The sequence below is a fragment of the Pseudophryne corroboree genome, chromosome 7 (assembly GCF_028390025.1).
Source record: "Pseudophryne corroboree isolate aPseCor3 chromosome 7, aPseCor3.hap2, whole genome shotgun sequence".
Classification (NCBI taxonomy): domain Eukaryota; kingdom Metazoa; phylum Chordata; class Amphibia; order Anura; family Myobatrachidae; genus Pseudophryne; species Pseudophryne corroboree.
Genome location: NC_086450.1, coordinates 75538701 through 75565254, shown reverse-complemented (window position 1 = coordinate 75565254; position 26554 = coordinate 75538701). Strand labels below are relative to the sequence as shown.

The window sequence follows — 26554 nt, the reverse complement described above, 5'->3', positions numbered from 1 at the left end:
AGAAATAAGTGAAAAATTTAGACTAAGGGGTCTATTTACTAAGCCTTGGATGGAGATAAAGTCGCTGGAGATAAAGTACCAGCCAATCGTCTCCTAAACGGCCTGTGACATGGCAGTTTGGAACCGATTGGCTGGTACTTTATCACCAGCGACTTTATCTCCATCCAAGGCTTAGTAAATAGACCCCTTAGGAGTACATTTACTAAGCAGTGATAAGAGCGGAGAAGTGAGCCAGTGGAGAAATTTCCCCATCAACCAATCAGCAGCTCTGTATCATTTTATAGTATGCAAATAATAGATGTTACTTCAGTGCTGATTGGTTGCCATGGGCAACATCTCCACTGGCTCACTTCTCCGCTTTTATCACTGCTTAGTAAATGTACCCCTATATCTCAAAATGAAATAGTGGGCAGTTCTGTAACTTGGTGCTGGGGGTCTCATCCATCAGTACAACACTAAGTGGTGCTATGAAAGCCAACTACAAGTCTACGTTTTGCTGCTGCTTAAAACAAAAACACAAACTATTGAGTGTGAACCTTTTTCTTTTCTTTTTTTTTTTTCCCCCCTCCCCCTGCACTTAGATAAAAGATTCGATTGTTGGAGATATAAGACGAGAAATTGTGAGCGGCCTTCTAGCAGCAGTCTCTTCTCCAATGAGATCCTTAGATGGAAAAACAGATGGGAGGATTTAAAGGGTAAGATGTCTGCGCTCTGGTTTCGTTTTATTTTAATTTAATTTCTAATTTCATTGAACTGTCATTATAACTGTCTGTTTTATCCAAGCAGACACTGTACTGTATCCCCTAGATTCATATGCCACTGATTGTCCCCTAGCTAAAACTAAAGGTAGGTACACACGGATACAGTCATTGGGCAGTTCTTTCGATATCTAAAGAACGGGCCAAAGATTGTATATGTGTGTATGCAGTGCTGATGCAGGAGCGGTTGCCAATAAACCGCTTCTAATGCTCCTGCAACGGCCGGAATCTGCCATGTGTACCCACCTTAGCTTGATGTAACAACCATAGTAGCAGGGTGTCTATAATCTTGATGTTGTTCCTACGTGTAATTTGAAAATATTAATTTTACGAATCACTTGGATTTATCAAGCCTCGTTGAGTGATATATTGCACGGTGATAAAGTACCAACCAATCAGCTCCTAACTGTCATTTTTCACACACTGCCTGTAACATGACAGTTAGGAACTGGTTGGTTGGTACTTTATCACCGTGCTATTTATCACTCTCCAAGGCTTCATAAGACTGGGCCTTGATGATTTAGTAACCGGTCTCCCTTTTTCTTATGTATAGACTGGAAGCCACTTGAATCGGTTGAACTCTTGGCAACCCGTAACAAGAATATTTGGATGAAGCTGGTTATGTCAAGTCTAGAAATCCAGGAGGACTACCTTTGCTGCTGAAATGATCTACTGTTTTTTGTGTTTTTCTAGTTTTGACCGTACTCGTGTGTAGTTTGGGCACTTTGCTTAGCTTTCTGCTAGAAGAGGGCTGTGGAGGTTTCAACCAATATTTATTTTAAATGACTTTTTTTGTATATGTTTTTTTTTTTTTTCCTTTATTCCATACTGGCTACTCCGCAACATGTCGCCAAGGGTGAAGTAACCAATGTTTAAAGTGCATCTGTTGAGCTTTAACACTGACCTCCATGAGGTCTAGACTGTGCAATAAGTGATTTAATTCTGAGCTTGTAATTAACTCCCTCCCCCAACTGCGGTGTAGTGCCACTTTAAAATGTGCCAGTTGCGTACATGGTGGAAGCAGCATATACTTTTTTATTTTTTGCTGTACCGCTATTCATGTGAACTAGTGATGTCCTTGAGGCATGAGTAACAGTGTGTGGGCTTGCTGGAGCTTATTTTGTTCCTTGTGTGGTAGATTTCATTCATTTACCTAAAACTACTTTTTAAGTTCTTACACTGAATGCTGTATAGCCTCATCCACAGAATTATTTAAACCTTTTATTCCATTCCCCTTAGCTCATAACCTACTTTGATGTGCCATATTTTAACACTATATATATATTTTTTTTTTCTATTTCCTTACTGTATTGTGTATTTTTCATTGTGATTTTACACATCCTTTCTTTTCTGGTCGCGCCATTCCCTTAACACCATCGGTTTTGAAGATGTTAATGTTTTATGGCAAGTATGTTAAAACCACCAGGTATGTCATGGCACATCTGTTGGAAGAGAATGATCCTAATTTTGTATGTTCTGTTGAGCGCTAATCAGAACAATAGTTCAGAATATAAATGTTGTGGGAAGTCTAAAACTGTGTGTTACTCAGTACACAAGGGCTGATTTCTAAATATATTAATAAAGTATTTATTTTACATATACAATTTGTTGGTTATTAATGCTTTTAAACTGGACTAGAATGATGCGTTTGGAAGTATACATGGCATGTGTCGCCTACCACAAAGCAAGGGTATTCACTAAGGAATCTCCAGGGTTATCTGTATAATAACTACAAATGGCCTGTCCGGAGATCTACCGTACATACACAGACCCCCCCTCCATACCAGTGGCTCCCACGCCATGGGGGTCAGAGTGAAGGGGTGAGCAGTGTTGGTGCTGAAAGATGTGGCTGGGGTACGTTTAAGAGGTGAAGAGCCCACGGACCCTGTCAGATCCAGTATGCTAGTTTGTAACATGCTGTAGGGTGCGTGCCATCTAAAATTTATATTAATGTACGTGTACACCGAAGTGGTGACTCTGAACATGTGTGCATTAACACAACTAAAAAAAAAGTGTATGTGATTAGGATAGCATGTGCCTGTTTATTTTTTTTCAATAAATGTTTATTGATTTATAACAGAATAAAGAAGACGGCATACACATTTTGACTGGTATTACAGGAAAATACAATCCAGTGGATGTGGGCATTGACAGATAAACATAGTTGTTACAACCATATATATATATAGACTCAATGCCAAGCCAAACGTCACTTAGTAATAAACTGTCTAAACAATGCATTTCGTAACACAAGAACATGAAAAGAAAAATGGACAGGAAAGAAAGCAGGATAGAAGAAATAGAGAAACATAGAGAGGGAAGGGGGGCAAGGGTAGTGTGGTCTTTCCAATGTCCACTCGGACCAAGGAGCAAAAGTGTCATCACCCAGCACCGGATAACAATAAGGCAGGTAGATTCTGGAAATAGAGGTCATTGTGAGGGGCTCAAGTTCAAATCACAAATGTCGGGTATGTCTGTGAGGACTTGAATTCCAACCAAGGGGACCAAATAGTCGTGAATCTCTGCGCTATTGAGAAACTTTAGTAAAGAGTTTTTGTAGGTCGACAGGGGGCACGTAATGAAGTTGAGAAGCCAGAAGGCAGGCTCAGAGGGAACCTCCGAACCCACAATCCGTTTCGAGATTGCGATAACTTTGTCCCAGAAGGGGTGAAGTATACAACAGTCCCACCAGATATGCATTAGGGATCCTGTTTCGTTGTTACATCTCCAGCACATATCCGGTACATGAGGGAACATTTTAGCCAATGTTAGGGGACACCTGTACCACCGTGATAAAACTTTGAATTGCGTTTCAATGACTGAATAACTAGTAGAGCTTACAAGGGTGGTTTGGAAACTTTTTCCCAGTCATCTTCTGATAAATCAGTCTGTAGGTCACGACCCTAATCTCTGGTATACTTAGGGAGATCTGAGAATTTGTTCTCAATCAGAAATCTATAACCTTTTGAGAGAAAGTGCATCGGGCGAGATGGGTCCGAGCACATATTCTCAAAATTCGTCAAGGGTCTAGTCAAGCTTGGGCGGACGTTTCTTCCCAAGGCAAAGTGCTTCAAATGGAGGTATTTCCAGATCTCCGATGGTGGGAGATTCCACTTCGATTGCAGGGTAGGGGATTATCTCTCCACGCTCCACCAGCTGGCCAACACGCGTCACCTCCATTAATTTCCAAGAGTCCAACCCCCGGCCCGAGACTGCCGGAGGGAAATCTGGGTTGTAAAACAGTGGAGTCAGAGGAGAGTGTTTGGAAGAAATATACGGGAGAACTCTAAGTCTACTCCAGCATGAGAGTGTAGGGCTCAATGGTAGGGTGTTCAATGATTGGTATCTTTGAGCGCCATGGATAGTAAGCAATGGGAGCGGATAGCACTGCATCCTCTATAAGTGCCCATTGTTTGGTGTTGTGTGAGCGTGACCACTCCATAATCCTATTGAGAACAATAGCATCATAATACAGTGAGAAATGTGGTAGCTGAAGACCACCCATGTGTTTACGGCGGAAGAGTATGGCATGTTGGAAACGAGGCCTTTTGTTACCCCAAACAAAATCTCTGAATAAATTGTGTAAGTCCCTGAACCAAGTTTTGGGAATGGAGACTGGGAGCGCCTGGAGGAGATAGCGGACCCTAGATAAAACGTTCGTTTTAATTACACTGAGTTTCCCCAACCAGGAAAGTCTCCTGTTGCCCCAGTTTTGGAACTCGGAGTGTAGTGTGGCAAGTAATTTTTTAAAGTTTTCATCAAAAAGGCGTGATAGGTCCTTATTCATAATAACCCCCAGGTATTTAAAACTAGAGGGATGCCAGTGGAAGGGGAAAGATTGTTTAAGGTCATCAAGGGCTTGGGAGGGTGCTGATACTGTCACCGCCACCGACTTAGGTTAATTTTTAAAATTCGACAGGGAGCCAAAACTATTAAATTCGGACATTAAGTTGGGAACAGATACCACCGGATTCGATATGACAGCTAGCAGGCCGCCTGCAAACAGTGCAAGTTTGTATTCTCTGCCCCCCACCGTGAGTCCTGAAATGTTTGGATTTAGCCTAATGGATCTTTCCAAGGCATCCATGCAGAGAATAAAGATTAGGGGCGAAAGAGGGCATCCTTGTCTAGTTACGTTCCTAATCAGGACTGGGCGGGACAGGGCTACATTAATTTTGATCCTTGAAGAAGGGAAGTTATAGAGTGCCAGAATGCGGCTCAAGCTGACAGGTCCCAGCCCCAGGTGTCGTAGGACCCCCTCCATAAATATCCAGTTAACTCGATCAAAAGCCTTCTTGGCATAGTAACATAGTTTCTTTTTCATCCACTAGGGGTCACTGAAGTACTCTTGGGATATGGACGGTTTCCGTAGGAACAAGGCACTGAATATTAAAATTTAGAACTCTCCTCCCCTCCATATCCCAGAGTACCTCTGTTTTTTTTTGTGCTTCTTGTAGCAACAGGGCTTGTGTGGAGCTTAATATTTTTATTTTAAATTTTTTTTTTTCTACTTTTACATTTTTTGCTCACAGCACATCCCTTCCCAGTTTCTGTAAAAACTTGGGTCCGGGATAGTGCCGCTGCACGGAGCAGCGCATGGCGTGTCGGTCCTCACAAAGAGCACCCTCACAGCCACACGCAGCTCATTCCCTGACTGCTGCTACAGCTGGACGGAGCTTACAGATAGAAGCCCCGTCACAGCCTTTGCTTCTGGAGTCGGGTATGCTGGGGGTACGGGGCGATCAGCGCACGCTGCCGCCCCGCTGTGTGGGGACACTGTTCACTGACGCCGCTCTCACTGCGCCCGCACCCGCCTCTCCTGACAGGCCGCCCCGGCAACCGCTCCGAGCAGCGCCGCCTCCACCGCTGAGACCCTGCGGCCGCAGCACTCACCCGCCGCTCGCACCCGCCGGCCGCCGCTGTAGGACCGCGCTCCATTACAGAGCTCCCCGGCTCCCTGCACCCTGATTGCGCTTGGAGTGAGATACTCGCGCCCCGGTTTTTCCCGCTCAGACCGGTACACTGGCCACGGGGGAGGGAGCAGAAGGGGGGGGGGATGACACTAGCGGAGGGCTGCATAAGGGGGGTGACTGATGAAATAGGCTGTTAAGCCTATATTACAGGGTTGGCTGCACTTGTTACATATACCCTGCACTGTGAGGCATGGTGGCCATTTTAATCTTGCTTCCTGTCTTCCAGTTTGTGATTCCAGAACGTTCCTGTACTTCATCTCTACTCCACCAGAGGCGCAGGGGTGTTGGTGGGAATTTGGGATCAGTTTCATATAGTACTGGCCACGTGCACTACACTTTGGCATATATATATATATATATTAGAGACACCTTAGTACTATTTACTGAGTCGTGCAGGTTGTCTGTCTTTGTATGTTGTATTGTCTGTCTGCATAATGAGTAAGGCACCGGCAAAACCAAAAAAGCACTGCCATGTCTGTCAGTGTGTTACCGGATGGATCTACCACATGTACAGTATGTTTTGTGGATTCAGCTACGGATACAATCTCTGCTCCGCTGTCTAAGCCGGTTTCATTGTCATGGCAGGATGGCCGCCGCTCGACAGGAGTGGGAAGCGGCAAGATCTGAGTCTAGGGAGAGACCGCAAGGACTACTGGAGGGGTCTCAGCCTTGCCAACAGTCTAAGTCCATTTTGGATATTAGGGATAAATTTACTTTGTCTTATGATTTACCAGTTTCTGCTATGTTACAGTCTGATGATTCTATGCCAGACCTCACTGCGCAAGATGACTGTGAGGAGGGCGAAGTAGACCAGCAGTCCGATAGTGAAGATTTTGACAGCCCAGGCATTGATAATCTCATCAGAGCGGTGCGTCAGTCTCTGAGGTTTACAAAATCTGAGGAGCCTCTGACAAATGATGACGTCGTCTTTGCTAAACGACAGAGGACTCCGATGTGTTTTCCGGTTTCAGAATCTCTTAATAAGATGTTACTGGAAACACGAAAGAATCCGGATAAACGGTTTTCTATACCTCGCAGATTTAAGTCTAGTTACCCGTTTCCGGAGTCTGTGACAGCTACATGGGAGAATCCGCCATTGGTGGATTCGTCTGTGTCTAAACTTACAAAGAAATTAACCATACCAGTACCAACGGCTACTACGCTTAAAGACCCTTCAGACCGTAAAATTGAAGCTATGCTAAAATCCATGTATATAGCAGCAGGAGTGTTGCTTAGACCTGGGTTGGTTGGCATTTGGGTAACTAAGGCGCTCATGGTATGGATAACAGAACTCAAGTCTGCCCTACATGACGATCACCTTATACTTCTCGCTGATCAAATCTGGGAAGCTGCTGATTATCTATGTACAGCTTCTACTGACGTCTGTCAGCTCACTTCTCGCCTTTCATCGTCGCTAGTTGCAGCAAGACGAGCACTCTGGCTGCGCTCTTGGCAAGCGGAGGCGGAGGTCCAAAGAGGTATAGAGGCGTTACCTTACGGTGGCGAGAAGTTGTATGGTCCTGAATTGGACAAATGGATTACTGAGGCCACGGGTGGTAAGTCTGTTTTCTTACCATTGCCTCCAACGGCGCCTAGGCGGAAATACTCGGGCCCGGCGTTCAAATCCTTTCGGCCTCAGCCCTTTCGAGGCCGTGGTAGGGGACCAGCCACGGCCGGTAGACGAGGTCGAGGGCGTGGTTTCCAACAAACCAACGCCAGTCGTCAAGACGCTAAGGTCACCGACAAGCCAGTGGCATGACGGACTCCCAGCCCATCTTGGATCTCCAGTTGTGGGAGCACGCCTTCCGACGTTCCATTTGGCGTGGTTCCAGGCGTCCACAGATGGGTGGATCTGCAATTTAGTGCTAAAAGGTTACAAAATAGAGTTCGACTGTCTCCCGCCACTGCGGTTTTTCAAGACAGGACTGCCTGTGTCGGACGACAAACGGGCGGTTCTGCAACTTGCCATTCAGTCTCTGCTGGAGTCGGCAGTTTTGATTCCGGTCCCTGTACACCAACAGGGGCAGGGTTATTATTCCAATCTGTTTGTGGTACCAAAGCCGGATGGCTCGGTCAGGCCAATATTGAACTTAAAGGGCCTCAATCAGTACGTCACTTACTACAGATTCAAGATGGAATCTCTGCGGTCGGTAATTGCAGGTTTAGAGCCACAGGAATTCATGATTGCGCTGGATCTCAAAGATGCGTATTTACACATTCCGATTTGGCCACCTCATCAGAGGTTCTTGCGGTTTGCAATCCGGCAGAACCATTACCAGTTTCAGGCTCTACCGTTTGGCCTCTCGTCAGTGCCTTGGGTATTCACCAAAGTGATGTCTGTGATGATAGCTCATCTCAGATCCCTGGGAGTGATAATAGTTCCGTACTTGGACGATCTGCTCATCAAAGCTCCGTCTCAACAGATGCTCCTCCAACATGCGTTGCTAACGTACGATGTCCTAGTTCAGCACGGTTGGATTGTCAACTTCAAGAAATCACGTCTGATTCTGTCTTAACGACTGCAATTCCTAGGTATGATTCTCGATACGGTAAATCAAAGAATTTACCTACCAGAACAGAAAGTACAGATCATTCGTCATCTGGTTCGATTGGTGCTCAAGCCACGCACAGTCTCGGTACATTTGTGCATTCGCCTCTTAGGCACAATGGTGGCGGCTTTCGAAGCGCTTCAGTTCGGGAGACTTCACTCACGTCCTTTTCAACTGGATGTGCTCGCACAGTGGTCGGGCTCGCATCTGCAGATTCACCACAGAGTGAGGTTGTCGCCACGGGCCAGGGTATCTCTACTCTGGTGGCTCAATGTACACAATCTGACCGCAGGGAAACGGTTCGGCGCCTGGAATTGGATAATTCTAACGACGGACGCGAGTCTCAGAGGTTGGGGAGCTGTAGTTCAAAATTGTCAGCTCCAGGGTCTCTGGACGGCTCACGAAAGATTGCGGTCTATAAATGTCCTGGAACTCCGGGCAATTTACAATGCGCTACGACAAGCAGTGCACATTCTTCGGTCTCAGCCTGTCCAGGTGCAGTCGGACAATGCGACGGCGGTCGCATACATCAACAAACAAGGAGGAACGAGAAGCCGCATGGCAATGCGAGAAGTAGCTCGAGTCCTCAATTGGGCCGAGCGTCACCAAGTGATGTTGTCGGCAGTGTACATTCCGGGAGTTAACAACTGGGAGGCGGATTATCTCAGCCGTCGGGATTTTCATCCAGGAGAATGGGCATTACATCCAGAAGTGTTTCACATGTTGGCCCAGAGGTGGGGTTACCCTCAAGTGGACCTGATGGCATCTCGCCACAATCACCAAACGCCCCAGTTTGTGTCCAGAACGCGAGATCCAAAGGCAGTGGCGTTGGATGCTCTCACCGTCGCGTGGCCATACAGCCTCGTGTACCTGTTTCCACCGTTTCCGCTGCTCCCTCTGTTGCTAAAACGGATCGAAAGAGAGTCCGTCACAGTGATACTAGTGGCGCCTCATTGGCTTCGGAGAGCTTGGTTCTCGGATCTCCGAGGACTACTCGCAGACGAGCCTTGGCCGCTCCCACTTCGTCCGGACCTGTTACAACAGGGTCCGTTCCTTCACCCCGATTTAGCGCGGCTGCGTTTGACGGGGTGGCTGTTGAGACCGCCCTCTTAAGGAGAGAGGGCATTCCAGAATCGGTATACCAACCATGTTACGTGCTAGGAAGCCAGTTACGGCAGCTCATTATTACCGAATTTGGCGTGCCTATATAGGTTGGTGTGAGGATCGGAAGTTTCCGACATCATCTTTCAAGTTATCCCGTCTTTTGTTATTTCTACAGACGGGGTTAGATGGGGGACTGCATTTATCTACACTAAAGGTGCAGGTGTCTGCTTTGTCAATTTACTTTCAAAGACGATTGGCTCTATTGCCGTCTGTACACACTTTTCTGCAAGGTGTCCTCAGAGTACAGCCTCCATTCATTCCACCTACAGCGCCATGGGACTTGAATCTGGTTTTAGATTTCTTACAGTCTTCATATTTTGAACCCTTACACCAAGTGGATATTAAGTTTCTCACTTGGAAAACAATTTTCCTACTAGCCTTGGCTTCGGCAAGGCGTGTTTCCGATTTGGGTGCCTTGTCATGCAAGCCACCGTATTTGGTGTTTCATGATGACAGAGCGGATCTTCGGACGAATCCCGCTTTCCTACCAAAGGTAGTGTCATCCTTTCACATCAATCAACCAATAGTAGTTCCTGTGTTGACAGGAAATTCTGGAACCTTGGATGTGGTACGCACATTACGCGTTTATGTGTCCCGAACGTCTACAGTTCGTAAGACTGATACGTTGTTTGTTCTGTACGATGCTGCCAAGATGGGTTGGCCAGCTTCTAAGCAGACCTTATCCAGATGGATTAAACTGACCATACGTCAGGCTTACCTTCATGCTAGGTTACACCCGCCTACGTTAGTAACAGCTCATTCCACACGTTCTGTGGGAACTTCATGGGCAGCTGGTCGTGGGGCTTCTACGAGGCAGCTTTGCCGTGCGGCTACCTGGTCATCAGTGCACACATTTGTGCGCTTTTACAAGTTTGATACGTTTGCGGCATCAGCATCTAGCGTTGGCCGCCTAGTGTTACAGGTGCCAAACTGCTCTCCTGCCCACGGGGGAAGCTTCGGTACGTCCCAAAAGTACTCCAGTGACCCCTAGTGGATGAAAAAGAAAATAGGATTTTGGTACTTACCAGGTAAATCCTTTTCTTTGAATCCATAGGGGGCACTGGATGCCCACCCAGAGCAGGTTTACCTAGTTTGCGGTATGTTCAGGGAATCGTATGGTAACACATTCTCACCGACTGGTTCAAGTTTCAAGTTCTATCGGTTATTGTGCCAACTGTTTAGTTGTCAGTCACGTTATGTGTCAACTTTATTGTTGTCCGTTCTGTTATATGTAATTCTCCATTGTCAACCTCTCTATCGCTCCTGTTCGGCTCAGTAAAAAACACTGAGGTACTCTGGGATATGGAGGGGAGGAGAGTTCTAAATTTTAATATTCAGTGCCTTGTTCTTACGGAAACTGTCCATATCCCAAGAGTACTACAGTGCCCCCTATGGATTCAAAGAAAAGGATTTACCTGGTAAGTACCAAAATCCTATTATCTAAAGGTTGAAAAAAGACAATTGTCCATCGAGTTCAACCTATTTGCGGTCTCCTATGCACGATTATTTTGTATAAAATTTTGACTGAAGTTGATGACTGCCGTTACGTTTTACCCCTCTTTTTTATAATAACCATAGTGCGTGACTATGCCCCGTAACCCTGGATATCCTTATCCATTAGGAATTTATCTAACCCATTCTTAAAGGTGTTGACTGAGTCGGCCATTACAACTCCCTCAGGCAGGGAATTCCAAACACGTATCGTCCTTACCGTAAAAAAGCCTTTACACCGTATTGTGCGGAATCTCCTCTCCTCTAACCTGAGCGAGTGTCCACGAGTTCTCTGTGTTGATCTAACCAAAAACAGGTCCAGCGCAAGATCTATATATTGTCCCCTTATATATTTGTAAATGTTGATCATGTCCCCTCTTAATCTCCTCTCTTCCAGTGTAAACATGCCTAGTCTTGCAAGCCTTTCCTCGTATTCCAGTGTCTCCATACCCTTAATTAGTTTGGTCGCCCGCCTTTGAACCCTTTCTAGCTCCAGGATATCCTTTTTGTAGTAAGGTGCTCAGAATTGTAAACCGTATTCAAGGTGTGGCCTCACAAGTGATTTATATAACGGGAGTATAATACTCTCGTCCATAGCATCAATTCCCTGTTTTATGCATGCTAATATCTTATTAGCCTTCTTTGCTGCAGTCCTACTTTGGGTACTACTGCTTAGTTTGCTATCTATGAGGACACCGAAGTCCTTTTCCAGTACAGAATCCCCTAATTTTACCCCATTTAGTAGGTAGGTGTTGTTTTTGTTCTTGTTACCACAGTGCATTACCTTTACACTTGTCTGTATTGAAGCGCATTCTCCATTTCGCTGCCCAAGCTTCTAATTTAACTAAGTCGTTCTGAAGCGACTCTGCATCACCCTCCGCATTTATAACGTTACACAATTTGGTATCATCTGCAAAAATTGACACCATGCTCTCTAGACCTTCTGTTAGGTCGTTAATGAAAATATTGAACAATAGCGGTCCTAATACTAAGCCTTGCAGCACACCACTTAGCACTTCAGTCCAAGTTGAAAAAGATCCATTAACCACAACGCGCTGCTCCCTATTATCTAATCAGTTTTTGACACAAGTGCATGTTGTGCTTCCTAGCCCTGAGTCTTGTAGCTTGTAGATAAGTCTCATGTGTGGTACAGTGTCGAATGCTTTGGCAAAATCTAAAAAGATTACATCTACCTCTTTACCCTGATCTAGGTTTGCGCTTACTGTTTCATAAAGGCCAAGTAAGTTGGTTTGACAGGATCTGTCCATAAACCCATGTTGATTCCTTTTAATGACATTGATTTCAAGGAACTTCTGAATACTATCTCTTAGAATAACTTCCAATACTTTCCTCACTATAGATGTAAGACTAACTGGTCTATAATTACCTGGTTCAGCTTTACTTCCCTTTTTGAATATAGGCACTACTTCCGCTATATGCCAGTCTTTGGGAACCATACCTGATATTACTGAATCATTAAAGATCAAAAATAGCGGTTTTGCAAGTTTGGAGTGAAGCTCCATTAGAACCCTTGGGTGAATACCATCGGGACCTGGTGACTTATTAATCTTGAAATGTTTTAATCGGTCACAGACTACTTCCTCGCTTAAATAAGTACCTATCAGTGGGATATTCTCATTATTTAGATTGTGTTAGTCCCTGAATTGGGATCTCTCTAGTAAATACTGTTGAAAAAAACTAATTTAGTGTGTCCGCTATGTCATTATCATTTTTGCTTAAGACTCCCAACTTGTCTTTTAAAGGGCCTATACTCTCCTTCTTTAATCTCTTGCTATTAATGTATTTAAAGATTTTTTTGGGATTCGCTGTGCTTTCCTTTGCTACTAGTTTTTCAGTTTCTACTTTAGCCGCTCTTATTTCCTTTTTGCATATTTTGTTACATTCCTTATAGTGCTGAAATGACTCTGCTTCCCCGTCAGATTTGTATTTTTTAAATGCTCGCCTTTTCTTGCCCATAAGTTCCTTTATCTTTTTGTTAAGCCACATCGGTTTATGATTTTTATTCCATTTTTTGCTGCTCGTAGGAATAAATTTGAGTGTATTTTTAGCTATCAGGAATTTTAGTACCTCCCATTTCTCCATAGTATTTTTTCCTAAAAACAAACCTTCCCATTCAATATCCCTGAAAAATACCCTCATCTTTTCAAAATTCGCTTTGCTAAAGTTGAGTCCTAGTTGAGCCAGTATAGGGCTGTTTATGAAAACTGATATTGAATGTGACCATATTGTGGTCGCTGTTTCCTATGGGTTCCCTTACTATAATACCTGATACCAAATCCCCATTGTTTGTTAATACCAGGTCTAAGATTGCATTGTACTTAGTTGGTTCCTCAATTAGTTGAACTCTGTAGTTATCATTAAGTGTGTTTAAAAACATATTGCCCCTAGCAGTAACACATGAATCGTTTTTCCAGTTTCTCTCTGGATAGTTAAAATCTCCCATCACTACTATGTCTCCTACTCCTGCTGCTCTTTCAATTTGCTTTAGTTTCAATTCCTCATCAGAAACGTTGATACCAGGCGGCCTATAGCATACACCCAATACTAACTTTTTTTATTCCTTTTTCCCCGCATGCAATTTCTACCCATAATGTCTCAACAGTGTCTACAGTCCCCTCCTGAATATCTTCCCGTATATCAGGTTTTAAAAACGTCTTTATGTAAAGACACACCGCTCCACCCTTTTTAGTCTGTCTCTCCTAAACAGTGTATAGCCCTCTAGATTGACTGTCCAATCATGAGATTCGTCCCACCAAGTTTCAGTAATGCCTATAATATCATACTGTTTGCTTGCTGCAAGTATTTCTAGTTCGCCCTTTTTACCAGTAATGCTTCTAGTGTTTACATACATACAACTAAGAAAAGTATTTTCCCTTGCGTTAGGGACATCTTTCACCTTATGTAGCAATGATGACCTGTAATCGTCATTGGTTAGTGCTTTGGTAAAATCTTTTAGTACCCATGTTAGTAACCTTACCGCCTGCTCTTACCCTCCCCCCAACTTCTCCCCCATTTTGTTTACTACCGCCATCCCCACTATTCTCACTACATTACCCGTAGTTTCTAGCTAAACCCTCCCCCCAGGCTCCTAGTTTAAAATCTCCAACCTTCTAACCATCCTTCCCCCCAGCACCGCTGCCCCCTCAGTCAGGTGCAATCCGTCACGACAAAAGAGATGGCGCCTGACTGAGAAGTCCGCCCAGTGTTCCAAGAACACAAACCCCTCTTTCCTGCACCAATCCCTAAACCACACATTTACCTCTCTAATCTCCCTCTGCCTCCCTGGACTAGCGCGTGGCACAGGTAATATTTCGGAGAATATTACTTTAGATGTCCTTGCCTTAAGTTTCTTTCTTAAGGACATCTCACCTTCCGCTAACTTTGTCATTGGTGCCAACGTGCACCAAGACTGCCGGGTCTTTCCCAGCCCCTCCCAACAATCTATCTACCCGGTCCGCGATGTGCCGTACCCGATCACCCGGGAGACAACAGACTGTATGGCGATCACGGTCCCGGTAGCAGATTGCCCTATCTGCCTTCCTGATGATAGAATCCCCTACCACCACCATCTGACTAGGTACCTCACTATCTTTTATACCAACTGCGCCAGAGGGACCGCTCCACTGGATGCTAGAGCGAGCAGTCTCCTCCGGCACCGTCGTTTCTTCACAATCATCCTCCGATTCCTCGTCCAGTCGGGCAAATTTGTTTGGGTTTGATAGTTTGGAGATGTCGAGCCTCCCCCTCTTTTTCTTCCTTCTAACTGTGACCCAGCTGATCATCATGCTCTTCTACCAGTGACCCCTCCCGCAACTCCTCCACTGTTCTGTCTAAACTTCGCTCGAGATTGTGAATCTCCATCAGGCGCGTAACGGTTTGCTCTAGATCAGTTACCTGGGCTTCCAGGGCAACCGTTCGTGCACACCTCGTGCAGATGTAATCACACTGGGCCGGTAGCTCCAGGTGTGCATACATCTTGCACGACATGCACTGAGTGAGGTCCCCAATCACAGCCCCTCCCATATTGTTTGTAAGGTCTAACTCCCTGTTACGCTCAAAGAAAATGAAGCAAAAAGAAAGTAGAAGACAAACAATCTCACTTATACAATAATTAAGCTGGCTTATACTTATCTATCTTTGTGCGGTTCTTGGTCCTTCACTTTTATGCAGCCGTAGTACTCCAGGGCCCCCTCTGAGTGGGACCTCTCCTGCGGCACCGATACTCCACTTAGCAGTTGCAGTTGTTCCAGCTCACTGCACCTCCTTTTCACTCGGCTTCCAGCTCAGGCTTTTGCTGTTACCAACTCACATACACTTACAAATCCAAGCAACACTTTAAAATACAAGCCCTTAAAATGAGCATCAGTAGAGAGTACCACTATCGGGTTATGGCTGTGCGAGGCTAAATACATCAAATCAATTATTTTGGTCGTATTATCACGAGCTTCCCTCCCAGGTACAAAACCCCCTTGGTCCAAATGGACAATATTGGGGAGTAGTAGCTTCAATCTGTTTGCTATAAGTTTAGCAAACAGCTTGAGGTCTGTGTTAAGGAGTGATATCGGGCGGTAACTGGCACATTGAGCCGAGTCTTTCCTGTCTATCGGTATAATCGTAATGAAAGCCTCTAATGATTGAGGGGAGAAACCACGATTGTCTGAAACCTCATTAAACGCCATTAGCATCTTGGGTAAAAGAGAATCTTTAAAGAATTTATAGTAAGAGATGGAATATCCATCGGGCCCCGGACTCTTCCCAGAAGGGTTCTCCTTGAGAGCTTGTTCCAATTCTGGGAGAGAGAACGGGGAGTCTAGCCAAGCACTATCGTCTTCTGATAGTCTAGGGAGCTTCGCATCACAGAGGTACCCCTCCACCAAATCTTTGGTAGCCAATGATGACCTCGGGGGTCTAGATTCATGAAGATTGTATAGATTAGTCTAATAAGAGTGGAATGCATCAGCAATATCCTTTGTGAGGGTGCGGCGGGTCCCCACCGCATACTGTATCGACTGGATGAATAGAGTGGCCCTCTGTGCGCGGATCGCCCTAGCTAAAAGCTTTCCCGGTTTGTTACCCTATTGAAAAAAGCCTATAATCCTTCTTGACGTCCTCAAATAACAAGGTATTGAGGGCTGCTCTCGTCTCGTTCAGTTCAGTCAGCACCGGTGGAGAATGACCCGCCTTGTGTATAGTCTCCAAATCCCTTAACCGCTGAAGTAAAGTATTTCTCTGACGTCCTAGTGGATGCTGGGGACTCCGTAAGGACCATGGGGAATAGACGGCTCCGCAGGAGACTGGGCACATCTAAAGAAAGATTTAGGTCTATCTGGTGTGCACTGGCTCCTCCCCCTATGACCCTCCTCCAAGCCTCAGTTAGATTTCTGTGCCCGGCCGAGCTGGATGCACACTAGGGGCTCTCCTGAGCTCTTAGAAAGAAAGTATAGTTTAGGTTTTTTATTTTACAGTGAGACCTGCTGGCAACAGACTCACTGCAGCGAGGGACTAAGGGGAGAAGAAGCGAACCTACCTAAGTGGTGGTAGCTTGGGCTTCTTAGGCTACTGGACACCATTAGCTCCAGAGGGATCGCACACAGGACCCGACCTCGTCGTCCGTTCCCGGAGCCGCGCCGCCGTCCCCCTTACAGAGCCAGAAGCAAGAAGGTCCGGAAAATCGGCGGCTGAAGACTTCTGTCTTCTCCAAGGTAGCGCACAGCACTGCAGCTGTGCGCCATTGCTCCTCATGCACACCACACACTTCGGTCACTGATGGGTGCAGGGCGCTGGGGGGGGGGGGGGGGGGGCGCCCTGAGCAGCAATATTAACACCTTGGCTGGCAAAACTGATACCATATATAGCCCCAGAGGTTATATAGGTGTAAATTACCCCTGCCAGAATAACACAAAAAGCGGGAGAAAGCCCGTGAAAAAGGGGCGGAGCCATCTCCCTCAGCACACTGGCGCCATTTTCCCCCACAGCTCCGCTGGAAGGATCGCTCCCTGGCTCTCCCCTGCAGTCCTGCACTACAGAAAGGGTAAAAAAAGAGAGGGGGGGCACAAATTTAGGCGCAGTATAATATATATATGCAGCTATAAGGGAAAACACTCTTTATAGGTGATATCCCTGTGGTATATAGCTCTGTCTCCCCAAAGGGCTTTGTGGGGTCCTGTCCTCTGTCAGAGCATTCCCTGTGTGTGTGCTGTGTGTCGGTACCGCTGTGTCGACATGTATGATGAGGAAAATGATGTGGAGGCAGAGCAAATGCCTGTAAATGTGTTGTCACCCCCTGAGGGGTCGACACCTGTGTGGATGGACTTATGGAAGGAATTACGTGACAGTGTCAGCTCCTTACATAAAAGGTTTGACGACATGGGACAGCCGGCTACTCAGCTTGTGACTGTTCCAGCGTCTCAAATGTCATCAGGGGCTTTAAAACGCCCGCTACCTCAGATGGCAGACACAGATGTCGACACGGATACCGACTCCAGTGTCGACGACGATGAGACTAGTGTACCCTCCAATAGGTCCACCCGTTACATGATTGAGGCAATGAAAAATGTATTACACATTTCTGGTAGTACCCCAGGTACCACAAAAAAAAGGGTATTATGTTCGGTGAGAAAAAACTACCAGTAGTTTTTCCTGCATCTGAGGAATTAAATGAGGTGTGTGAGGAAGCCTGGACTTCCCCCGATAAGAAATTGATCATTTCTAAACGGTTATTGGCAGCGTACCCTTTCCCGCCAGAGGATAGGTCACGTTGGGAAACGTCCCCTAGGGTAGATAAAGCGCTTACACGTTTATCAAAACAGGTGGCACTACCGTCTCCGGATACGGCCGCCCTAAAGGATCCTGCTGATAGAAAGCAGGAGGCTACCCTAAAAGCTATATATACACACACAGGCGTTATATTGCGACCAGCGATTGCATCAGCATGGATGTGCAGTGCTGCTGCTGCGTGGTCAGATTCCCTGTCGGATAATATTGATACCCTGGATAGGGACACTATTTTGCTGACAGTAGAGCATATAAAGGACGCTGTCTTATACATGCGTGATGCACAGAGGGATATTTGCCGGCTGGCATCAAAAATAAGCGCAATGTCCATTGCCGCCAGAAGGGGGTTATGGACTCGGCAGTGGTCAGGTGATGCCGATTCAAAAAGGCACATGGAAGTTTTGCCTTATAAGGGGGTGGAACTGTTTGGGGATGGTCTTTCAGACCTCGTTTCCACAGCTACGGCTGGGAAATCGACATTTTTGCCACAGGCTACCCCACAGCAAAAGAAGGCACCGTATTATCAAGTACAGTCCTTTCGGCCCCATAAACACAAGAGGGCGCGAGGCGCATCCTTTCTGCCGAGAGGCAAAGGTAGAGGGAAAAAGCTGCAGCATACAGCCAGTTACCAAGAGCAAAAGTCCTCCCCCGCGTCCGGTAAGTCCACAGCATGACGCTGGGGCTTCACAGGCGGATCCGGGTACGGTGGGGGCCCGTCTCAGAAATTTCAGCACACAGTGGGCTCTCTCACAGGTGGATCCCTGGGCCCTTCAAGTAGTATCTCAGGGGTACAGGCTGGAATTCGAGACGTCCCCCCCCCCCCCCCCCCCCCCCCGCCGTTTTCTAAAATCTGCCTTACCAGCAACTCCCTCTGCCAGGGAGGCAGTGTTGGGGGCTATCCAAAAACTGTATTCACAGCAAGTGATTGTCAAGGTACCCCTCCTTCAGCAAGGGAAGGGTTACTATTCCACAATGTTTGTGGTACCGAAACCGGACGGTTCGGTGAGACCCATCTTAAATTTAAAATCCTTGAACACTTATATCAAAAGGTTCAAGTTCAAGATGGAATCGCTCAGGGCGGTTATTGCGAGCCTGGACGAGGGGGATTACATGGTCTCCCTGGACATCAAGGATGCGTACCTGCATGTCCCCATTGACCCTCCTCACCAGGAGTACCTCAGATTTGTGGTACAGGACTGTCACTATCCGTTCCAGACGCTGCCGTTTGGGTTATCCACGGCACCGAGGGTCTTTAGCAAGGTAATGGCCGAAATGATGATACTCCTTCGCAAGAAGGGAGTTTTAATTATCCCGTACTTGGACGATCTCCTGATAAAGGCGAGGTCCAAGGAACGGTTGGTAGTGGGGGTAGCACTTTCTCGGGAAGTGCTACAAATGCACGGCTGGATTCTCAATATTCCAAAGTCACAGCTGGTCCCGACGACACGTCTTCTGTTCCTGGGAATGATTCTGGACACAGACCAGAAAAAAAGTGTTTCTTCCAGTGGAAAAAGCCGAGGAGTTGTCATCTCTAGTCAGAGACCTCCTAAAACCGGGACAGGTGTCGGTACATCAATGCACACGAGTCCTGGGAAAAATGGTAGCTTCGTACGAAGCGATTCCATTCGGAAGGTTCCACGCAAGGACTTTCCAGTGGGACCTGTTGGACAAATGGTCCGGGTCCCATCTCCAGATGCAACAGCGGATAACCCTGTCGGCAAGGACCAGGGTGTCGCTGCTGTGGTGGCTGCAGAGGGCTCATCTACTAGAGGGCCGCAGATTCGGAATACAGGACTGGGTCCTGGTGACCACGGATGCCAGCCTTCGGGGCTGGGGCGCAGTCACACAGGGAAGAAATTTCCAAGGACTGTGGTCAAATCAGGAGATTTCGCTTCACATAAATATTCTAGAGCTAAGGGCCATTTACAATGCCCTAAGCCAAGCAAGGCCCCTGCTTCAGAACCAGCCGGTACTGATCCAATCAGACAACATCACGGCGGTCGCCCATGTAAACAGACAGGGCGGCACAAGAAGCAGGAGGGCAATGGCAGAAGCCACAAGGATTCTCCGATGGGCGGAAAATCATGTGTTAGCACTGACAGCAGTGTTCATTCCGGGAGTGGACAACTGGGAAGCAGACTTCCTCAGCAGGCACGACCTCCACCCGGGAGAATGGGGACTTCATCCAGAAGTCTTCCAAATGCTGGTAAACCGGTGGGAAAGACCAGAGGTGGACATGATGGCGTCCCACCTCAACAAAAAGCGAAAAAGATATTGCGCCAGGTCAAGGGACCCTCAGGCGATCGCTGTGGACGCTCTAGTAACACCGTGGGTGTACCAGTCGGTTTATGTGTTTCCTCCTCTGACTCTCATTCCCAAGGTACTGAGAAAAGGGCATTCCGGAGGAAGTCATCCCTACCCTGATCAAAGCCAGGAAGGATGTCACTGCAAAACATTATCACCGCATTTGGCGGAAATATGTTGCTTGGTGTGAGGCCAGGAAGGCCCCAACGGAGGAATTTCAACTGGGTCGATTCCTGCATTTCCTGCAAGCAGGGGTGATGTTGGGCCTCAAATTGGGGTCCATTAAGGTCCAGATTTCGGCCCTGTCGATTTTCTTCCAGAAAGAACTGGCTTCACTGCCTGAAGTTCAGACTTTTGTAAAAGGAGTTCTGCGTATTCAGCCTCTTTTTGTGCCCCCAGTGACACCTTGGGATCTCAATGTGGTTTTGGAGTTCCTGAAATCACATTGGTTTGAACCACTTAAGACTGTGGATTTGAAATATCTCACGTGGAAAGTGGTCATGCTGTTGGCTCTGGCTTCGGCCAGGCATGTGTCAGAATTGGCGGCTTTGTCCTATAAAAGCCCTTATCTGATTTTCCATATGGATAGGGCAGAGTTGAGGACTCGTCCTCAGGTTCTCCCGAAGGTGGTATCAGCGTTTCACTTGAACCAGCCTATTGTGGTGCCTGCGGCTACTAGGAACTTGGAGGATTCCAAGTTACTGGACGTAGTCAGGGCCCTGAAAATGTATGTTTCCAGGACGGCTGGAGTCGGGAAAACTGACTCGCTGTTTATCCTGTATGCACCCAACAAACTGGGTTTTCCTGCTTCTAAGCAGACTATCGCGCGCTGGATTTGTAGCACTATTCAGCTGGCGCATTCTGCGGTGGGACTACCGCAGCCTAAATCTGTAAAAGCCCATTCCACAAGGAAGGTGGGCTCATCTTGGGCGGCTGCCCGAGGGGTCTCGGCTTTACAACTTTGCCGAGCTGCTACTTGGTCAGGGGCAAACACGTTTGCAAAATTCTACAAATTTGATACCCTGGCTGAGGAGGACCTGGAGTTCTCTCATTCGGTGTTGCAGAGTCGTCCGCACTCTCCCGCCCGTTTGGGAGCTTTGGTATAATCCCCATGGTCCTTACGGAGTCCCCAGCATCCACTAGGACGTCAGAGAAAATAAGAATTTACTCACCGGTAATTCTATTTCTCGTAGTCCGTAGTGGATGCTGGGCGCCCATCCCAAGTGCGGATTGTCTGCAATACTTGTAAATAGTTATTGTTACACAAATCGGGTTGTTATTGCGAGCCATCTGTTCAGAGGCTCCGTTGTTATCATACTGTTAACCGGGGTTCCTATCACGAGTTATACGGTGTGATTGGTGTGGCTGGTATGAGTCTTACCCGGGATTCAAAATCCTTCCTTATTGTGTCAGCTCTTCCGGGCACAGTGTCCTAACTGAGGCTTGGAGGAGGGTCATAGGGGGAGGAGCCAGTGCACACCAGATAGACCTAAATCTTTCTTTAGATGTGCCCAGTCTCCTGCGGAGCCGTCTATTCCCCATGGTCCTTACGGAGTCCCCAGCATCCACTATGGACTACGAGAAATAGAATTACCGGTGAGTAAATTCTTATTTTTTTTCCCACAGCTTTTCTTTTTTCAGCATTGAGCTTAGCTGGATAAGGTTACCCCGCAGGACACATTTATGAGCTTCCCATACCGTGACTTGGGAGACGTCCGGTGTCTCATTCGTTATAAAATAATTCTCTATTGTCTCAAGTAATTGAGGTTGAAACCGTGTGTCCATTAAAATTTGTTCGTTTAACCGCCAAGTACACTGTTTGGAGTGTGGACAGGATGTCTCCGTGGGTCAGGGAGACAGGAGCATGGTCTGACCAAGTAATTAACCCAATATCAGTATACCTAACTAAATGCAGAAATCTGTGGGGCAAAAAGAGATAGTCAAGCCTGGAGTAGGTGTCGTGTGGCCTGGAATAGAATGTGTAGTCTCTGTCCCTGGAGTGTTGGAGCCTCCATGTGTCAACCAGCTGGTGGTCGTGAAGAGAACGACGTACTCTACGGTGCGAAGCTAGGGAGGGCCTAGCCGGTGTCCCGGAGATGTCCACCTCCAGCTGAAGAGACCAATTGATGTCACCTCCTATAACTGGGATACCCTCGACCAAAGAGGCAATATGATTAAGAACTGTCACTAAGAAACTAGGTTGTGATTGGTTGGGGGCATATATGTTTATAAAGGTGTACAACTGATCAAACAATTTACACTTTACCAGGAGTGTTCTGCCCTCCTCAAGAGACATAGACGTCATCTCTTGAAAAGGTAAGCGTTTGGACAGCAATATAGCATTACCCAAAGACTTACCCTTGCTGCTGCTGTTATAAAAGGACTGTGGGTAGTTACGGTCTTTAAGAACCGGGGCTACCCCAGTTTTGAAGTGCATTTCCTGTAAGAGAGCAGCATCAGCCCTGAAAGCAAAAAGGTCCCTAAGTACCCTTGAGCGTTTATCTGGGATGTTTAGGCCCTTCACATTGAGGGAGACAAATTTTATGGCTGTCGCTTTGGGGTGAACCGCCATTGTCTATAGAGTGGGGGGCAATATGGAGTCCGATAAGGAGGGCAGCACAACTCTTGAAACAGAATACCCCACACGGAGGGGGGGAGGGAAAAAGAGAAACAGAATCAAACAATACATTAGGAAGATAGCTCAAAGAATCTAACTCAGTCAGAAACTGGCAATTCAAACTATGAATTTGGAAGTAGAACACACTACCGCCTCTTGGGAGCTCGGATGCGACAATCACGTCGGAGGCCAAGAATACTCGGGCGGTGTAGGGGCAAACTGGGGGTCGGCGCCGATCCCAGCCCCAACAGGAACATCAATATAACAGTCAGAAATACGATTAACAGTTCGATCACACAACCGGATAGCAACTTAAAAACATCATATAGCATGAAACAACATCCACCAACGGGTCGGGTGAATGCTTGTCAAGTCAAGTACGATCTCGATGCTGCGAGCATGTCTCCAAAATGGAGTAGGCACATTGCAGCAAGGAAATCCCTTGACCCAGCAGTGTACCTTTAAACTAAACAAGAGTCATTTGGAAATACGAAAGCAAATGTTCAAATCCATTAGGGGACCCTCATTTCTTCGCCGACTGCATGGGGAAGCATTGGTCCCTAGGGGATTTCGGGTTACGGTGGACGATGTGCCAGTCACTATCAGGGTGAGAGAGTTCCGGTGGAATACAGCGGGTCAGGGGCTCCTGCCAGTCCGGGAGAATGACCAGAGGCACTCCAAGCTCTTGACAGAAAGGGAGTACAACTTCCCATTTTGTGAGACCTGCAGGCCAAAAGGAAATCCCCATCTATATTTAATTCCCAACTTCCGGAGCTCCACAGTGAGTGGTTGTAGAGCACTGCGCTTTTCGATGGGTCGTCCATGATAAGTTCTGGAAGATCTGAATTCTGTGAGATGCAGTCTTTATCACATCCATGCGACAAGTTTTGCGAAGGATCTCCTCCTTTTCTGTATAGTAATGTAAGCGGCAAATGATGTCGCGAGGGTGGTCAGATGGTGCGCCTCTGGGTCTCAGGGCTCGATGGGCTCTATCGAACTTGATTATTGAAGCAGGATCTCAGCCCAAGAGTTCATTAAAAACCGTTGTGAGAAAGTCAATAAGACAGTTAGGTGAAACGTCCTCCGAGACCACCCGAACCCTAAAATTATTTCTCCTACCACTGTTATCTAAATCATCTATGCGGTCTTGAAGCTGTTGAAGACTAGACGCTCGTCTAATAACTGTGGCTCTGAGGCCATTGCGTGCCGCTGCTGTATCCGAGGAGAAGCCTTCCAATGAAGTTAGACGGGATCCTATGTGAGATATCTTGGATTGAACAGCGGCAATCTCCGAGCGGACTGTTTCTCTGACTCTACTCTCCAAATGCTCAAAGTCCTGCTTCGTTGGCAGGGCCTGAAGAAGGTTAAAAATCTGAGAGAGACTTCCTGGATCCGTTGTAGTGTGCAGGTCTGCTGCTTGGGCCCCTGCTTGAGAGGCAGAATATGAGATAGGCGAGAGATGTGGGGTCGAAGGCAAATAAATATCTTCCATGGAAGCAGAGCCCTGGGGAAAGAGAAATTGCCTCATATGGGCTGAAGTTGGAGTATCCATTGCACGTATCAGGGTGACCTTTTGCAAGTTTCTACCTCTCCCTTGCAATCCTCTTACCTCTCACCATGAGGCACCTTGGTTTCATCAATAGAGCGTCGGTACTTGTGTTGTGTGATTAGAACATCATCCCGTCAGGGCCAGCACCGGCACGTTCCCCCCCAGAATCAAAGGGGATAGCCGGGCATCAGTGTGGAAGTAAACTTGCAAAGAAGGAACTGTAATTATGTATGGCCACGGGGGAACGGCACAGCATCATACATGACAGGCAACAGGTGAGTAGGAAATAATTCCAGGCTTTGATGCTGCACAGGTATGTCTGAGAAGATATAGTGGAAAGATATAGTGGAAGCTGGGCGTGAAATGAGTGATAAAAGAGGCAGGGGTGACAACAGTGCTCAGCTACCAAGTAAGCATCCAGCCAGGCCTGCAATGCAGTGTATACTTAGGTAGGATAGCAGTGTATATGAGGGCTGCACTGATTTTCACATTAGAGGGATGACAGCAGGTAAGCAGTGTCAGCAGGTCAGGTAGCGGGAGGCACCAGCTACAGACCCGCCAGGGACCGCGGTACCTCAGCTGGTTCCCGGCCGTGGAGCAGGACGGGTGTGGTGCCAATCACAAGATGTCTACCGCCCGCCAGTAACACTCGCTCTCTCCGCGGGTCTCCCAGCCGTCAGCCGCCGTCAGTAAGGTGGAGTTCGCTAAAGGGGGTGCAGGAGATGGGGGCCGGGACCCAGGTGTGCAGAGGGACCGTGATGCAGGCGAGGTAGTACTCGGGAACCGAGCGGTGCTGGCCGCCATCACAAGCGCTCTGACCATTACCTCTAGCGGGGCCTCCGGCCACCTGCAGGGTAGTAGGGTCCATTGGGCGAGGGATCCGGAGATGGGGAGTTGTACCCAGATGGAGGGGGGGATCCGCGGTGCAAGCTGAGCTGAACCTGGCAGTTGAACGGCCTCCGTCCGAAATCAAGGTCCCGGATTCTGTGATGCAGGGGACAGCGCAGGTCCTCCCCGATTAGGGCTTAAATAGGGGATATTGCAGGCCGGAGCTCTGGAGGAACACGTCGTCCCCTGATGCCGGCCAAGCCACACACCCCGCGTGTGCCTGTTTAGCTTTAAGCTTGTGTGCACATTTTTTGTTTGGGTTACGGTTTGTGGTTATCGACATTCCTTGCTAAACACTACATGCCCAGCTATTGACTATTGGATCTATACTTCAGAATATTTTTGATCTCTTGTAACTTGGATCACCAATGCCTCAGAAAGGGGCCCTTCCTGTGTCCACACATCGGTCATGCCACCACTCGGTAATTGTAAGAAGAAGTACTTGGTTATCTGGTCGCTTTTTCTTATTTTTTTAAACTTTATTTGTACCGGGAGAGACAAAAAAAGCATATAAATCAGATTCAGTTGTACAATAAAAGGTGAAAACCAGTCTCCGCTGAGTTTTTCAAGAATTTTTTTTTCTATTAAACAAACAAAGATGTCCCTCAAGAGGGGACCATATACGAGAGAAAAAGAAACAGAGGGGAAGAGGGAAAGGAAAAGGGGGGAGCGGGAAGAAAGAAGAAAAGAGCAGATACAAAAGAAAAGAACAGGGCCGATCAAAGCTGTGAGGAGGAAAATACGCCTAAAGTAACAATATACAGTGCGTGAGCATAGCTATATAAAAACAGACATATGGGACGGTTATTGCTCGATGACGAGAAAGGGTCCAAGAGGGCGGGACGGTGTCCGGAGGGAGTGTCCCGAAACAGCATGGCTAGGAATTCAGTAAACATGGACAAAAAAGCATATTGAACATCAATGTGGGGGGGGACATCATAAGCAACCAGGGGCCCCATACGAGTTCAAATTTGTGGGGACAGTCATGTAGATAATAAGTAATCTTCTCCATGTTAGCAACGAACCAAATATAATTATTCAGAGCAGGAATAGTAGGAGCAGCGGAGGCCTTCCAATTTTTAGTTATTAAGGATTTAGCGGCTACAAATATATGGGAAAACAATTTATTCAAAAGAGGGTCGAGATCTGGATATGGACGAGCCAATAAACATACCCACGGGTTCAGTTCGAGCGCTAAGCCAGATAGGGAGTTCAGTATATCAAGTACCCTATTCCAGAAGCAAGCTATATGTGGACAGGTCCACCAGATATGGAATAGAGTTCCCCGCTGACCGCATCCTCGCCAACAAACCGGGGTAGCAGAAGGGAACATCCTAGACCATTTGTCCGGGGTGTAATACCACCGATGATGTAGTTTATAGGATGTCTCCTTAAGTCGGGTAGAGAGAGAACTTTTAGCTATGCCCTCCCGAACCTCCTCCTAACAGGTATCGTCTGGCTGGGGA

At 47.0% G+C, this 26554-nt stretch overlaps 1 protein-coding gene across 3 annotated transcripts in view; it reads left to right on the top strand.

Moving 5' to 3' along the window:
* ITPRID2 (ITPR interacting domain containing 2) overlaps positions 1-2362 on the top strand; it is a 109473-nt gene extending 107111 nt beyond the window's left edge. For all 3 annotated transcript variants that reach the window (XM_063933328.1, XM_063933327.1, XM_063933329.1), the window contains 2 exons: positions 582-695; positions 1312-2362. In XM_063933328.1, the coding sequence (XP_063789398.1) occupies positions 582-692 (111 nt within the window). In that variant the 3' untranslated portion in view covers positions 693-695; positions 1312-2362. The remainder of the gene's footprint in view (positions 1-581; positions 696-1311) is intronic.
* The last annotated feature ends 24192 nt before the right edge of the window (positions 2363-26554 follow it).